We start from the raw sequence: 17,332 nt of genomic DNA, 5'->3' as shown, positions 1-17,332 counted from the left end.
AAAAATAAAAAAGGATAATAATACAAATGTCTTATTTTACCTTTTTAACTTTTGTGAGAATTTTTTTTTTTTCACGTCTGGAGAGTAATTCATTTTCCCGAATCTGATACAGGAGTCCATATGGTGTTTCTGTCTGGTCCTGTATTATTCCTGGCTGGGTTTTGGCCTGGCTGGCTAGGCTAAGCTCTGCCTGGGCTGGGTTCAGTTCGGCTTGGCTGGCTGGGTTTGCTTCACCCTGCCAATGCAGTATACATTTTGCTAAGGACAGTGCAGGGGGTCAAGAGTAAGTAACACAGTGTTCAGAAGTCTGTAGTATGTAATGTAGAGGTCAGAGGTCAAGATTATGTAATGCAGGGGTTAGGACTAAGTAGTTCAGAGGTCAGTAGTATGTAACACAGAATACATGGGGTCAGTGGTAAATAACAGTTCCCAGGGATGGTAGTATGTGATGCAGAGTACATGGGTCATAAGTGTTTGGTAGAACAAGTTTGCTATTTTTTTTCTCAGAACTGGCTATGAGTGATTACAAATGTTGGGTACCAAATGTCCTAAAATTAGCTGTCACTAATCCGTCCCACTGATTGAAAACCATTCTTTTACAGGGAGTTCATTTTCCTTACATCTTTTGTTGCACTGCAGTTCTTCCACTAGCAGCAAACTCAGGGATGTCAAATTTGCGGCCCTCCAGCTGTTTCGGAACTACAAGTCCCATCATGCCTGTGGGCGTCATGCTCGTAACTATCAGCCTTGCAGTGCCTCATGGGACTTTTAGTCCCGCAACAGCTGGAGGGCCGCCAGTTTGACCCCTGTGTGTGACTAGCTGCACTAACCTATTGCACTCCAGGCACTGCCATCTAGTGGCTGCAGGAGGCGATGCTGGGGGAGTTCAGTGGGTAAGGAAGAGCCGCTTAGTAGAACTGAGCAGCAAGAGGCAGAAAGTGAGATGCCAAGTCTAAGTGGGAACTGGCACAGCAGGGTCACTCCTCTGGTGCAATTGATTGGGGTTTCCGACCCCCCAGTCTAAACTGTTGCTATATTTTGCTAAAGTAAAAGAACCTTGTAGTGCTTGCAAGTACCTGCGTTAGTGCTAAATTTGATCCCCGTGAAATTTCTTTGATTTTTAAAAAGGGCCTCAACTTGTGCCCAAGTTGAAATTAGGCTTGTCTGCCTATCGTTCACCTATCCGTTTTAAATGTTTTAGGCCAAGGTCAGGTTCGCTATATTGACTATGGTTTATTTGTTACCGTCATAAATATGGGAAATAATGACTGCATGTAGTAATATTTATTCTTCATCCTAATCCTTCCTCTTGCTGCATTATAAATCCGTCTGGGATTTCCATTCTCTCATATAAGTGAAGCATGCACCACAATACAGTCCTTTTATTCTAGTGTTTCCTGTTTTTTGCTTCCCACTTTCTCTACTTCTTGCCCAGCTAATCATTTCTCATTACCTCGATGTTTCATTGTGTTGTGCCATTGCTCCCTGCCAGTATTAACGCATATCTCTCTTCCTTTTTGCTAGCTGGATTGCCTTTTGCAATTCTCAATTTGAAGCATAGCTCTTTCCAGCGTGGATTTTTCTGTAACGATGATTCCATCCGCTACCCGTACAAAGAAGACACAATTTCTTATCAGTTGTTAGCGGCCATAGTGATACCGCTCAGTATTCTTATTGTAAGTGCTAACCATGCTTTCTTTTGCTCTTTATTCTCTGGGTTCTTTGACTAATGTCTGTTTTCTTTTCAGTGGACAGTTCTACGTAATGACAGAATTATGGAAAGGCCATCAATCTAAACTGTTAATTTAAAAGACCAAAATTGTATTTACGATTTTTATGATTTTCCATTAGGGTCACTAAGTTGTGTTTTCACCATGGCTTTAATCAGTTTAATGGAGTCCGTGCCGGTTCTCTCACATGCGATGTGAGACATCACGTGTGATTCGCCCCGCACTGCTAGGCAAATCACATGTGATGTCTGTGAAATGCGAATTCAGCCATGCAGATTGCATGGCTGAATTTGCATCGCATTCGGACAAAAGTCACGCTGGACCCTTTTTTTGGTCCACATCAGAATCTGATCACATGGGTGTTCACAATTTTCCATTTATTCCCAGAAATGACTGTGCAATGCTACGAAGCTGGAAGCACATCCTTGCATTTCTAATAAGCACATACAGTTGGGCAAAAAATTATTTAGTCAGCCACCAATTGAGCAAGTTCTCCCACTTAAAAAGATGAGAGAGAGGCTTGTAATTTTCATCATAGGTACACTTCAACTATGAGAGACAGAATGGGGGGAAAGAATCCAGGAAATCACATTGTAGGATTTCTAATGAATTAATTGGTAAATTCCTTGGTAAAATAAGTATTTGGTCACCTACAAAGAAGCGAGTTTTCTGTCTCTCACAGATCTGTAACTTCTTTAAAAGGCTCCTCTGTCCTCCACTTGTTACCTGTATTATTGGCACATGTTTGAACTTGTTATCAGTATAAAAGACACCTCAAACAGTCACACTCCAAACTCCACTATGGCCAAGACCAAAGAGCTGTCGAAGGACACCAGAAACAAAATTGTAGACCTGCACCAGGCTGGGAAGAAGCAGAGAAGCAGCTTGGTGTGAAGAAATCAACTGTGGGAGCAATTATTAGAAAATGGAAGGCATACAAGACCACTGATAATCTCCCTCGATCTGGGGCTCCACGCAAGATCTCACCCCGTGCGGTCAAAATGATCACAGGAACGATGAGCAAAAATCCCAAAACCGGGGGGGGACCTAGTGAATGACCTGCAGAGAGCTGGGACCAAAGTAACAAAGGCTACCATCATTAACACACTATGCCGCCAGGGACTCAAAGTGTCAGACGTGTCCCCCTGCTTAAGCCAGTACATGTCCGGGCCCTTCTGAAGTTGGCTAGAGAGCATTTGGATGATCCAAAAGAGGACTGGATAAAATGTCATATGGTCAGATGAAACCAAAATAGAACTTTTTGGTAAAAAAAACTTGTCGTGTGTTGAGGAGAAAGAATGCTGAGTTGCATCCAAAGAACACCATACCAACTGTGAAGCATGGGGGTGGAAACATCATGCTTTGGGGCTGTTTTTCTGTAAAGGGACCAGGATGACTGATCCGTGCAAAGGAAAGAATGAATGAGGCCATGTATCGTGAGATTTTGAGTGAAAACTTCCTTCCATCAGCAAGGGCATTGAAGATGAAAAGTGGCTGGGACAATGATCCCAAACACCCACCCGGGCAACGGTGGCTTTGTAAGAAGCATTTCAAGGTCCTGGAGTGGCCTAGCCAGTCTCCAGATCTCAACCCCATAGAAAACCTATGGAGGGAGTTGAAAGTCCATGTTGCCCAGCGACAGCCCCAAAACATCACTGCTTCACCCTGTGTTCTTTCAGGGTTTCGTATCTTCGGACAATTGAATGGGCATGCTGCAGTGACAACACTTCTGCGCACAGGAGTGACATTGCTGTGGCACACAGCGGGCTGCAAATGTGATCTGATTTGAGCTGCGTATGTGCGGTTCTGATCGTATTACCCGCTGACAGGCAGGGGGGACAATTATGACAGAAAATGCCACTGGGGTATCTTCTGTTATAAAACCCTACCTGTCAGCGGATTTTAAATAATAATGATTTTACTACCACTTTATAGAGTCCAACTGGGAGCCTGCACAGCCACCAAGATCTCCCATGCGAGCAACTTTTTTCTCCTTTACATGCATGGAAAATATTTATTAATTCCTATAGAGGCTGTTCATGATGTGTCGCAATGGTGGACAACCTCGCCATAAGAATGAGGCAGCACTACGTGATTGAGCCCTTGAGATCAAACACCTTTTAGTTCACCTACTCCACCATAAGTCTTGAAATTCATTATGAATCGATTTGAGCTCCTACAATTCCGTGGAATATAAAGCATAACTATACATTTTAATAACTTATTCCTAACCAATCCCTTCTTCCCTCAAATGCTATCTTAAATTAATTGGAGACCAAATCTACAAGATGAATCCTATGTTGGGTGGCATTCTAGTCGTCTTCTCAACCAGTAGGGCAGCAAGTCTTTAGAGGTACAAATTTTCCATTAGTGCCTATGGAGAATAGACCACACATGGAAAATACAGTGAAATCCTGCTGGCTAAAAAGACTGGAGAACCAATGAGTGTAGGCCTAGGTTCATTTACTGAGTCCATTGCTGAGCGAAGTTAAAAGGTGTAGACAGCATCGGGAGTGGATCAGTTAGATTTTTTATAAATGTATAGCGGTCCATAATATTTATACCTTGTTGGCGCACACAAGCTGAACAATGAAATGAGGCTGTGCAGGTAAAAAATATCAAAAAATACCAGAGAGTGTGAAATAAGATGTTGCCAACATCCCTATACAAAATTAAGGAAAAAATATTTACACCAAGTACTCTATGGGACTTTATGGGCAACTTAGAAAATCACGGAGTTTGTATTATATAGTTTTGATTACATCCATATAAACTTTGAAAATAACAATACAAATAGTTAAAAATGGGTCATCCAAAAAGAACGGCTGAATTATTTTAGCAATATTCATATATAGATATTGTCTTCTCTACTTCCCCGACGGGTTTCAGGAAGAGTTCAATCCTTTTCTTTAGGGGTATTATGGCGAGAAGATCACAAATTTTTAATTTAATTCAAGATGAGCAGTACATAATACAGCCGTATAAATATAAAGGCAAAATTCACTTTTGCCATAGGTAGGAGGTGTTAACAGACGCCCCCAAACATGGGGCCCGAGTGGTCCACACTGAGGTCCCCACACGGTGACTATCAGAAGGTTTAAATAGAAAAAAAACTGAAATCTGATGGAATGAGTGTTGGTGAGCAAATTTTGCTGGGTCTGGACAGACCAGGCAGAAAGTGGTGATTCTTATGAGCTATCTCACTGTGCACAGCACTATTCACACTGGAAATTCCATACATTAAAGTGGAACTAAACTCTTCATTGAAATTCTTGCAGATTGTCCAAATTCTCAAAACTGTCAGATTTTTTACACTTAGTTCTGCTGATGACCCATACTTACACATGTCTGGTCTCTAATATCATCAGTTCTGCTAAACTCCTATTTCATGGGCATCTGAGAATGTGATTGAATGCATGTTTCTTTTAGGGGGTTTCCATCTCTAATCTGTTCTATGGAAAATCCCTGCATTCAGTGAGCTGTATTCATACCCCAATGATAAAACAAATCAAGACAAGCCTGTGGACATCGTCTAGGCTTCTGCCATGCTTGGATCCATATGGCTTTTCTAGTGTGATCCATCTGGCCTTTAAAAATCCATCATTGGTGTAACCGGTCAGCTTGAATCGTTGCGTAAAAATTAGAACAGCTGCGAGAAAGTAGTAGCTTTAAAGTTGCTAACGGATTCATGTTGAAAAGTTGATTGGCAGGGATACAACTGGCTTTAGCACTAGTGTTCATGGTATACGGGGGGGGGGGGGGAGTTATGCTGTTCCACCTCATATGCTAAATGGGGGAAAAAAAGCTTGGTAAATCTTGAATGTTTAGTGGATTACAATGTTGCTCACTCATCGCCTTCACTTTGCAAGAAGCAAGCCAGTTTTCTACTATCTTGAATCCGTAGTTAGACCCTGGGAAGGGGCCATGTGCTGCCAGGCTGTGTCAACAAGGGTTTAACATGCTGGCAAGGAAATCGCCATTGGCATAAAATCTGTGTCTAATAAAACGGGAACGTGACGCTAAATAAAACGCTTGGAAAAAAAATTATTACAATGATTGAGAACAGTGACTGCTACTTGGATTTTTTTTTTTCCCCCTAGAAATGTCTACAGTTATGTACAAACATATATAAAATTTTAAAGGGACACAGGGACATTAGGAATAAAGAGCATGGGAAATATCTTTGGTAGCCAAGCATAGAAATTGCCAGTTTGGTCCAGCTGGCAGATGGTCACAGTTTAATGAAAGTAAATACTTTTTGGGAGCTGACTATGGCATCTTTGTAAAGGCTTATAGAGGACAGAACCGCATCAGAGCTGCCATACTTCCATTGGGAGAGAAGAGATTCTGGCCTCTAGTGCAAAGACATTGCCAAGGTGCCTTTTGTTTTACACTGGCTAGGCTATTTTACGCCCTAGGCAAGACCAGCTACTCGCACCCCCTCCCCCCCCCAAAAAAAAATAAAACAAAAAGGGAAGGGTTTAAAAACTCCTCTATGTCATATTCAGTGACTCTGATCTGATGGTTCCTCCATGTAATTCTTTCATACCCAGTGACCCCCATATTCCTCCATGTCACACCCGGGGACCTTGATGTCCCCCTATGTCACACCCAGGGACCCTAATGTTTTCCCATGTCACATTCTGGGACCCCAATATTCCTCCACGTCATACTGTCATACACACTGACCCCGATGTTCCTCCATGTCACACCCAGGGACCCCTGTGTTCCTCCATGTCGTGCTGTCATACCCAGTGACCCCAATGTTCCTCTATGTCACATCAGGGGCACCTGATGCTCCTCCATGTCATACCCGGAGACCCTGATGTTCCTCCATGTCACACCTGGGGACCCTGATGTTCCTCCATGTCACACCTGCGGACCATGATGTTCCTCCATGTCACACCTGTGGACCTCAACCCCCCCATGGCATACCAAGGGGTCACAATTCCTCATTGCACACCTGGTGACCCCGAACCCGTTACACTCGTGACCCCCTATCCCCCATGTCATACCTTTATGACTCCAATTCCCCATGGCACACCTGGTGACCCCAATTCTCTTTCACACCCGGGATCCTCCATGTCACACCCAGGGACCCTGATCCCCTGTTCTGGGGACACTCACTGGGCAGTATGAAGAGAGTGGCCCGCACTCTGCCCTCCTTCACTGTGATTCTGCTAAATTCCTTCTCCCAGGACGCTCTTCTCCTGGACCACAGTGCTCACCACAGCTCCAACTGGCTCCTGGTGGAGGGAGAAGCAGCAGTTAGAGAGCTCTGCACATCCTTCATCACCAACCTCCTCAGACCATTCCGGTACCTCGTCGCTTCTGCTCCAGTAAAGGTGCCGCCCTACAGTGCCGAGCTCCGGCTCAGGTTCAGCTCTCCTCCGCTCCCTGCTTAATACTGACACAGGGAAATGAACAGCTGCCCACCAGCTCAGTGTAGAGAATCACATCCTGCCCAGGGTTTAGGCCACTCAGCTCAAGATGAAGAGGATCATTATGCAGGCAGCACTCCGGTGGGCTCACTTCCTGCCTCTTGGGGCCCCCCCAACAATGGTGGAAATCCAGGGCCTGGAAGTTCCGCCATTGCCCCAGACACCTGGCATTTTCCTCTGTCCCTTCTTCCTCCCCCACTGCTGCACCTCCCCTCAGCTCCCAAGGATCATTCATGATGGAGAGAGATTGCTGACTCGTGGCTGCGCCCCTAAGTGGCAGACACCCTAGGAGGCTGCCTAGTTTGCCTAGTGGCAGCACCGGCCCTGGCAGTAAGCAATCTGTATAAAAAATGAAGAACGTCAATGGCTGAACATAGTCTGTAATATGTGCTACATACATACTGGAAAAATATAAGTAGCTCTGAAGCCTCAACTAGGACAGGATGTTATGGGAAATTGTTCCACCTACAGACAAGGAAGGGTTATAACTAGGGTGTTGTCCAGGCATGTCACAGGAATTTAGGGAAAATCTTGCCAATGGGGTCACACAGGAATAAAGACCTGACAGAGTTTTTTCCTCTTCCCCCATTCTATCCAAATCTAGACTAAAGCTGGCCAAATATGGAGAAAATGTTGTCCGGTTCATAAGGAAATTTGTGCCGTTTCCTTCAGAAAAATTAAGAAGCTGGCTGGAAATTGTCAGCCAAAGGCCCTATCCAATCAGATTTAACCACTGTTCAGGGATTTTAACTGCCTTGGGTGCCTACTGTCCAAACAGAATAGACAGCTGGACATATTTCTCCATTCACACAGTTTAATCTATTGATTCCTCTATCCACACTAATCATTAACATTTATAAAAACACTACGCATTGCCACGGCGACCGCTGATTCCTAACTCCTCATTTTTCCTTTTAACTTTTTTTAAAATACTTAAATTAATGTCTCAGGATCCATTCACAGCAGATGTGTTGGGACTGTGTGGGGTGGCTATTCCAGCTCTGCCCCACTGCACCCTTCTCGTCAGACAAGGGAAAATGCCTTGTCCCTGGTGTGACCAGTTCCCACTACCACATTGCCAGTGTCTTGTTCCGTACACAGGGCTTTCCTTCACTTTAAAAAGATAATTGTGGGGGAGGGGGGATTGGGGTGAAAGGATGGCAAGTGGAAAGAGTTACAAATCAGCAGAAAGGGCAAAGAGAACCGCTCCAGTGATAAGGTAATCCCAAACCATCAAAATAAGGTGCAGCAAGGATCCGCAGTCCAGACAATTGTAGTGTATAGAGAGAAATAGCCGCACTCCAACTTGAAGGTGAAAAATATAAAATCTGTTTTATTTGTATCCAAAAAATAAAATCAATTCAAAGTGTATCCATAATACAGTCAGAGACAAGAGATGAGCGCATAGTAGCTGATGCGTTTCACGGATAAACGTCCGCTTAGTTACGACTAAGCGGACGTTTATCCGTGAAACGCGTCAACTACTATGCGCTCATCTCTTGTCTCTGACTGTATTATGGATACACTTTGAATTGATTTTATTTTTTGGATACGAATAAAACAGATTTTATATTTTTCACCTTCAAGTTGGAGTGTGGCTATTTCTCTCTATACACTACAAGTGGAAAGAGTTAAGTTGAAGCAAACCTGTTTCTTTGCCCTTGTGTCTTTATATATGTGGACAGTTTAAACGTTATAACTGAAACATAAGTCCTCTTCGCAGCAAGAAAATCTGGCCAAAAACCCTTCTCTTCTGTGAGATTCCTCATCATCTTTGTCAGACTCATGCAGAGAAAGGAATGGTCTTGCCAGCAGTTCTGACAGAAGAAAGACTTGAAGGAATCTTTCCCAGCACTAAAAGTCTAAAAAGGATAATTCCAGCCCGGGAAGGTTGTCAAGAAGCAGATGGAAATATGCAGCTCCATAGAATGTTCTGTCCAAAGAAAAGCAATCTCTGAGGGCCAGGCCCTCTATAGGGCCTGGAAAGTTTCTACTTTTTTTAAAGGGTTTCTAAAACCTAGAGGCTGTCCCTTACAAAATGCCAATTGCCTGGCTGCCTTGGTGAGCCACTTGCATCAGTACTTTGAGGTTGTCCAAGATAAGTAAGCAGATGGGGGATTCCTCCCTTGTTTTTTTTATTTGTATTTATTTTTATTTTATTTTAATGCTTACCTGTTCTGAGACATTGGGTTAGTATTGATATCAGGGGTCAGCAATCAGGGGACGAGCTCTGTAATTCTCTAATGATGGGTTTATTTTAAGTAATGGAAGGGATTCAATTTGCTTGCCCAGTATTTGTGAATTAGGCATTCCACCATAATGTGATTAGTTCTAAGTGAGTGCGCACTGTGCTTTTTTTGGGCCCGTGTGTTTAGCAGTGATAAAATAGGACAAATCGAAAAATCAGGAACTAATTTGTATTGCACACAATACTGGGTCTACTTCTTGTGTGTGGCTATGTCCTTTTAAAAGCTGAAGTTATATGCCACAAAATCTTAGGCCTGTAGCCAAAAGGTAAACCAATTCTGCCTGTTGTGTGTTGTGTACGTAACTTCGCAATGCAATTATATTCTGCAGTCCAATCAGTGCTTCCCCATCCCTCATTATGCCATTGCTTCTCTGCCTTTTGGCCAAGATCAAGTGTAGTGTCCATTCTTATCAGTGTTCAGTAAGGGTACTCCACCATTATTCTAGGTGTGGGTTTGGAGCACTTCTCTAGTGTGGGAGATTCTAAGGGGCCCAGTGCCTCCTGATTAATAACAATGCTGCCTGGTCTGGCCAGGGGCCATGAAGGCAGAGAGCCTGCGAGGCTAAGCATCCCCAGGAAATTGCACCCCGAGGGTGCTCTGAGTATCACTATGTGCATGGGACCCCACTGTGGAAAAAGGCACTTAGCTACAGTACCACAGTCTTTTCTGTACAGTGCCGCATGGACTAGTCCGAGGGCAATTATTGTTGCCATGCTACAAGGCCTAGCCATTGTCCTGCACATTGATACCCTATTTATTTATTTTTTCTTCATGTGTCTGTCACTTTCACTTTTTTGTGTGTCACTCAGGATTGTGGGATGTGGGTCGTCGGGCCTGTTTAGACCCCATTCACACTAGCGCGACTTGACCAAGTCGCCTGACAAGTCGCGGTGGGTCGCCTGCCATTGATTAGCACAGGACCCGTTCTAATAGGAGCGACACAAGTCGCTCCGACTTAGAAAAAGGGTCCTCTACTACTTTGGGGCGAGCTGGAGGTGAATTGCATTGACTTCAATTATATGAAGTCCATGCATGTTGCGCCGAGGTCGCGGTGCACAACGGGTCGCCCCAGCAAGTCGTGTCGCCCCTGTGTGAATGGGCTCTTAGAGGGAAGATATGTTGCCGTTGGGTTCCTTTCTCACCTGGTTTGGGGGGGGGCTCTCCTTGGGAGAGCCTCCCACCCAGTATTCATTGATCGACTTTGTTTATGAGGAGCAGGGTCTACCTGGCCTTTTATCTAGGTGGACCTGAACATGCTTACCCCTGTTAGAGTCTTGCACCTTGGGAGGTCAGGGAGAGGCCCTTCCTTTTTGACACATACTAGTGCACTTTTTTTGTGTGTATGTTCACATGTACTTCTTTGGTTCACTTTGGTGTACCTAGTTTTGTGCATTGCACCACCGTCTCGAGAAAAAAAAAAATCCCTCATTGTGCCATCATTTCAAATGTACACACCTGCTGGGAAGCAATTTGTAAACGTCAACAGGCGCTGAGACAGTTTACTGTTTGAAAAAAGAAAATTGCAGAGTGAGCATAATTTGATATTCTGTAAGTTTACTGGAGTTCTTTGGCCTTTCAGACTTGTTCTGGGTTTTATTTTTCTCCTTGATTTATTCAGCACAAGGAAGGAAGTGATAAAACAAGTGTGTGCACAATTTATTTTCCCAGCATTGAATTTGTGATCTGATAACCGTTTCGGTTTTCCCTGGGTAGAGTAAAAGTAAAAGGAATACTAGTTAAGGTACCTTGGATGATAGAACATTGCAACCATGTTTTTAGGTGGATCACTGGACGTCCATTATCTGTGGATAGAAGCAGACCTCCCCAGCCGGTAGCTCTCCAGGGATATCTACTGCTGGCTAAAAAAGCGGCATTGAGTTACAGTCCTCGTGTCTCCTGGTACTGTAACAGTTATTTCTTTAACTCTACCTAGGAAGTGGTGATATAACAATCAGATTACAACTCCCTCAATATGCCAACATTGGGAAATAATTGGTGCACAAAGGAAATAGGTTTTATCTTTTCCTTCCTTGCATAGAATAAGTTCAACGCAGTGACAAAGAACAAATCTGAAAGTCAAAGGAGAACAGTAAGCACACACAATATCAAATTCTATTCAATTGAGCTGTAGTCAGGCAGCTAAATATATGGTGAATTGTTTTATCGGCATCATCCAGTCTTGTGATCCAGACACCCTTTCTGGATAGTGCGGGACAGTTCCTGAGTGTTCCTCCCTGCAGACCACACTACAGTTCATCAGAACAGCCTGGTCCAGAACCCCTCCAGCCTGATGGTCCCAGGACTCTCCCCTTCTGTAGTAACTAGTAGATGGAAGCACTGCATGCAGCAATAGAGTGCTACCCCTCTGTTTCGCAGTGCTGTTGTGATGAGGGTCACAAGAGGTTGATAGGAGGACAGGCTTTTGTACATATGTTGGAAAAAAAGGCATGATTCCATCTAGTTTAACCATTCGAAAATAAAAAAAATGATAAATAGAAAACCTCAATATACAGAATTCTATACCCATAGCTGATCCAGAGGAAAGCAAAACCCAAAAGCTTGGCCCAAATTTGCTCCAGCAGGGGGGAAAATCCTTCCTTATCCCTGAAGGCAACTGAATATTCCTTGGAATCAACTAACCCTGGTGTTATTACTTATTAACATTCGTATCCAGTTATATTTTGTGCATTTCAGAATTAATCTAGCTCCTTATAAAACAATCTACTGAGCCGGCCAGAACTATTTCTTGAGTCTGCTAGTTTAATTTAAAAATAATTTTAATCATAATATTTCTATAATAATATTTGCCTACAGCTTTTGAATAAAGTTGTGTTGCTACCTGAAGTTCACAGATTAGTGCAGATATTACCAAAAGTATTGGGACACCAGCCGTTACACCCACATGAACTTTAATGTCATCCCAATCTTAGTCCGTAGGGTTCAATATTGAGTTGGTCCACCCTTTGCAACTGTAACAGCTTCAACTCTTCTGGGAAAGCTGTCCACAAGGTTCAGGAGTGTGTCTATGGGAATGTTTGATCATTCTTCCATAAGCGCGTTTGTGAGGTCCGGTACTGATGTTGGAGAGAGAGCCTGGCTCGCAGTCTGCTTTCTAATTCATCCCAAAGGTGTTCTATCGGGTTGAGGTCAGGACTCTGTGCAGGCCAATCAAGTTCCTCCACCCCAAACTCACTCATCCATGTCTTTATGGACCTTGCTTTGTACACTGGTGCGCACTATTGTTGGAACAGGAAGGCGTCATTCCCAAACTGTTACCACAAAGTTGGGAGCATAAAATTGGCCAAAATGTCTTGGTATTCTGATGCCTTAAGAGTTTCCCTTACTAGAAAAAAGGGGCCAAGCCCAACCCCTGACAACAACCCCACACCATAATCTCCCATCCACCAAATAATTTGGACCAGTGCACAAAGCAAGATCCATAAAGATATGGATGAGTAAGTTTGCGGTATTTCTTGATTACGGACATTGAGGAGGATGGAGGAATAGCACTAATTTTATCTAACATTGCATTTTGTTTTGCCTGCCCAATAACTACTTTTAAAGAGTGCATTCCAAAACACAGTACACTCTGGTGTTTTATTTTGCAAAGTCATTCATTTTTAAAGAGTTCACATCCCTGGATTATCCTTCCCAGAGAACAGACAATTGGCTGAGTTTTGGCCATATTGTTTCCCTTAAGATAGGATTGGTGCCGGGGTGTCTAGCTGTTCTTCTGATGCTTTCCTCAACACACATCGTGGACCTATCTACAAAGAATAGTAGAATTCGCTAAGTAAAGTTTAGTGAGAAAAAGGTAAAAATTACATGATAAAAAAATAAATAAATTGTGCTACTTTGAGAGTTTGAAGTTCCTTCAACTGTTTTTAAATGGTAATACTTTCGGAAATGTCATTTTGTCTGAAAACAATTTAGAATTTTGTTCCTTTTTTAAAAAATACACCTTTTTAACGCCTGAACTTGCATGTTAACATAGCGATGAAATAGAACAAATATTGGCTGCTGCATTATACCTGTATGTCAGTCATCTAGTGTCTATGGCTATGTGTTTTTTTATTCAATCAGGGACAATAGTTTGGCTGATGGCTGATTGCCGATGGATGATAGCACTAATCCAGAGCCGGTCTGCAGACCTTTTGCAGTGATGCCCCTTCGACAGAAGACGGCCGACTTCTGTTGGACCTGCTGCCGTACTCCCGGACCGAATGTTGGCCGGTTTCTATTAAACCATTCAATGCCACCCGAAGTTCGGCCCCTGTGTACTTGCCAATATAAGAATTGGTTAAGGGGTTAGGGAGTATGTAATTAAAGTAGTCTAATACCCCCCCACCCCCACTTTTATTTTTTTTAATTAAACTGCTCGTTTTGTCAGGAGGTGAGCACAAATCTTATACTCGCCTCATCCTTTGATCCCCTGGAAAATGGTGTTCCCACATGTCCAGCAAGGGACTGGTCTATGCAGCCTGCTCTTGATGTGATGGCACCAGGAACAGTCCACTATTCAAGACCGCTGGAGCGCGGGGGAGCCAGGCCATTTTTGTGCTGGGAGGATTGTAGAATTAGGTAAGTAAATCTCAGGCTCTCCTCTCCCCTACATAAAAATCAGTTATCCATATAGTGCAGGCACAGCCCCACTGCATGGGGGAAATTTTCTTTTCTGGAGTTCAGCTTTAAAAAAGGGAAGGGAGGAGCAGGGAAGTGCCTTGCCATCCTAGGCTACAGGGCTGTGTGTTTCTATTGATGGACACAATGTTGGGAGACACAAATCTAATTCCTGCAGGCAAGGGTGACTCTATAGGATGCTGCAAGAGAAAGGAGTCATCCTGAAAGAGGAAAGTTGGGTTGGCAATCATGGCATCAACATATACTGGAACATAGGCAAGGATTATAAGATGAAGAAGCTGCATACTCAGTAAGTGATTACATCAGCTGCTGAAAGTGCTTACAAAACAAGAATTTAATATCACTTTAAGCACATGTAATTAAGTGTAATATAAATAGAAGAAAAATTTCCGCGCTAGATGTGACAGAAAACCAAATGATTAAGAACAATAGTGAGCAGCTGGCACAAAATCAACTAACAGTGATTCAAAAAATACAATAAAAACCAAAAAGTGCAGCGCTGAAATCAGTATACAATTATATAGCTGAAAAGCTCATATAAAGAAAACAAAAAAGGAGAGGGGATAATGTCCAAATGAATAGTCCCAATATTAAGTGCAGAGATGTGAATCCACGTGCAAAATAACTTTCTTCCAGTGACACCAGGGAAAAGTGTAGGAAGGGGACACCCTTGTGCTCAGGTATAACAAGCAGCTTACCGAAATTCCGTGGCTGCTCAATTTAATGAGACAGCCTCTCCCAGCTAGTAGTAAACCAGTAGGTCAACCGATATCAAGCTCAGGTGCTTCGAAAGACTCCAAAAGCCGAAAGCCGTTTCCGGTGTGTTGTTAAACCGATCACATTAATATGTGGCACACTTGGAACTTCTCATATACTCCATTGAACGTAAAGCCATATGTAGAAAGAAACAGAGGCCCATAGCGTAATCCCGTAAACCAATAGGTAAATTTATTAAAAAAACTACTTACAATTTAAAAGACAAAAACAGGCATGTAGTATGTGCCGGTCATGGATCTAACCGCGGCGTCCCGCAAGTCTCCAGATCAGCATATGGATAAACGGCCGGCTTCGTTGGGGGGCGTGTGGACGTTTATGTCTGGGATCGCCAACGTTTCGTCATAAGAAAGACTTCTTCTGGGCGCCCAGAAGAAGTCTTTCTTATGACGAAACGTTGGCGATCCCAGACATAAACGTCCACACGCCCCCCAACGAAGCCGGCCGTTTATCCATATGCTGATCTGGAGACTTGCGGGACGCCGCGGTTAGATCCATGACCGGCACATACTACATGCCTGTTTTTGTCTTTTAAATTGTAAGTAGTTTTTTTAATAAATTTACCTATTGGTTTACGGGATTACGCTATGGGCCTCTGTTTCTTTCTACATATGGCTTTACGTTCAATGGAGTATATGAGAAGTTCCAAGTGTGCCACATATTAATGTGATCGGTTTAACAACACACCGGAAACGGCTTTCGGCTTTTGGAGTCTTTCGAAGCACCTGAGCTTGATATCGGTTGACCTACTGGTTTACTACTAGCTGGGAGAGGCTGTCTCATTAAATTGAGCAGCCACGGAATTTCGGTAAGCTGCTTGTTATACCTGAGCACAAGGGTGTCCCCTTCCTACACTTTTCCCTGGTGTCACTGGAAGAAAGTTATTTTGCACGTGGATTCACATCTCTGCACTTAATATTGGGACTATTCATTTGGACATTATCCCCTCTCCTTTTTTGTTTTCTTTATATGAGCTTTTCAGCTATATAATTGTATACTGATTTCAGCGCTGCACTTTTTGGTTTTTACATGTAATTAAGTACAATACTGCTAATTTCACCCCGAAGGAAGTATATAAGATTGTGAAAGGTTTAAGGATCAAGAAATAACCTAATAATTTTAGGAGGTAAAGTGATTATGTTTAACGTGTCATCACACACTATTATGAAGTGCACTTCTGCAGTGTTGTAGTATTATTTTTTCCCATTGTCAGGCAATATATTTCTATATTTGTTGAAACTTTGAAGGCTTATTTTGTTTGTTATATAGAATATACAGCTTTTGGGTGCATTCAGTGCAGGTTGTGTGGTTGCATGCATTTCTGCTACAATAGAGATCCATTATCCCTGAACGGTCTTGTGATGAATGTATTTAGACATATTGAAATGACAGTGTGTATGTGATCTCATTAATTGTACGGCAGCGTGTGCAGATTTTACAGTGGTAACATTGTTAACCCGTGTCTTTCTTCTTCCTGCAGATCATATTAGGAGAGGCATTGTCAGTATATTATAATCGGGTGCAGTCTAATGGCTTTATCAGGAATCAATATGTAGCAACTCTTTACAAAGCCATCGGGACTTTCATCTTCGGGGCCGCAGCCAGCCAGTCATTGACAGATATCGCCAAGTACACTATAGGTCGCCTCAGGCCTCATTTTCTGGATGTTTGCAAACCTAATTGGTCCAAGATCAACTGCAGTGCCGGCTATATTGTGAACTTTGTTTGTGAAGGGGATCCTGTGAAGTCCAGTGAGGCCCGGTAAGTGATTACACATTTGTGTATTATAGCCGACATAGGGCCTGTGTCACCGCCCTTTTGTTGGTGTCAGGTGGGGTTTTCCCATACAAAACCTGCTTGAAGCAGGTAAAATGCAGGTTAACTGCAGGCACCTGTCAATAAATTCTGAATGAAGCATCTCAAACAGATGTCATGGACACCAGCTTAATGCCTGTTAACACAGGACCATACATACATACATACATGTGGTGGTGGCCTCAACACGTGGATTCAGGAGCAGTTTTCTGCACTAACACTCCGCTGTAGAAAGTTGCCCCCGGAAGTGTTTGTGTGTACATGAGAGTGAAATTCAAAGGGTTTACTGCTAGGGTCAGGGGAGGCTATTGGTGTATATAGAAGGCTTATTTTTTGCATAAATTTCAGCATATTTGTGGTCAGTTGCACTTCATCTCTAAACACATGTATATAACACCGACCTATCCTGCAGAACTTTACAGAGAACATTATAGGTGTACCAGTCCTTGTCCTACAGACTTATACAGTCTAGCAGTGATGGCAAACCTTGGCACCCCAGATGTTTTGAAACAACATTTCCCATGATGCTCAACTACACTGCAGAGTGCAGGAGCATTATGGGAAATGTAGTTCCAAAACATCTGGGGTGCCAAGGTTCGCCATCACTGGTCTAGTGTATGCATCATAATCATGCACAAACATGAAACACTTGTATCATTGAAAAGCAGTGAATTAACTTTTT

General features: G+C 43.1%; 1 protein-coding gene across 2 annotated transcripts in view; it reads left to right on the top strand.

The window, feature by feature from the left end:
* PLPP1 (phospholipid phosphatase 1) overlaps nucleotides 1-17,332 on the top strand; it is a 151,251-nt gene that overhangs the window by 74,316 nt on the left and 59,603 nt on the right. Inside the window, exons 2-3 of one of the 2 annotated variants that reach the window (XM_082255233.1) lie at nucleotides 1,525-1,676; nucleotides 16,316-16,596. In XM_082255233.1, the coding sequence (XP_082111359.1) occupies nucleotides 1,525-1,676; nucleotides 16,316-16,596 (433 nt within the window). The remainder of the gene's footprint in view (nucleotides 1-1,524; nucleotides 1,677-16,315; nucleotides 16,597-17,332) is intronic. The other variant, XM_082255232.1, reaches the window with a different exon arrangement.

The sequence above is a fragment of the Pelophylax lessonae genome (genome assembly GCF_965119305.1).
Source record: "Pelophylax lessonae genome assembly, chromosome: 1".
NCBI classification, from domain to species: Eukaryota; Metazoa; Chordata; class Amphibia; order Anura; family Ranidae; genus Pelophylax; species Pelophylax lessonae.
The sequence above is the reverse complement of the archived record's forward strand: the minus strand, read 5'-3'. Positions and strand labels throughout refer to the sequence as shown.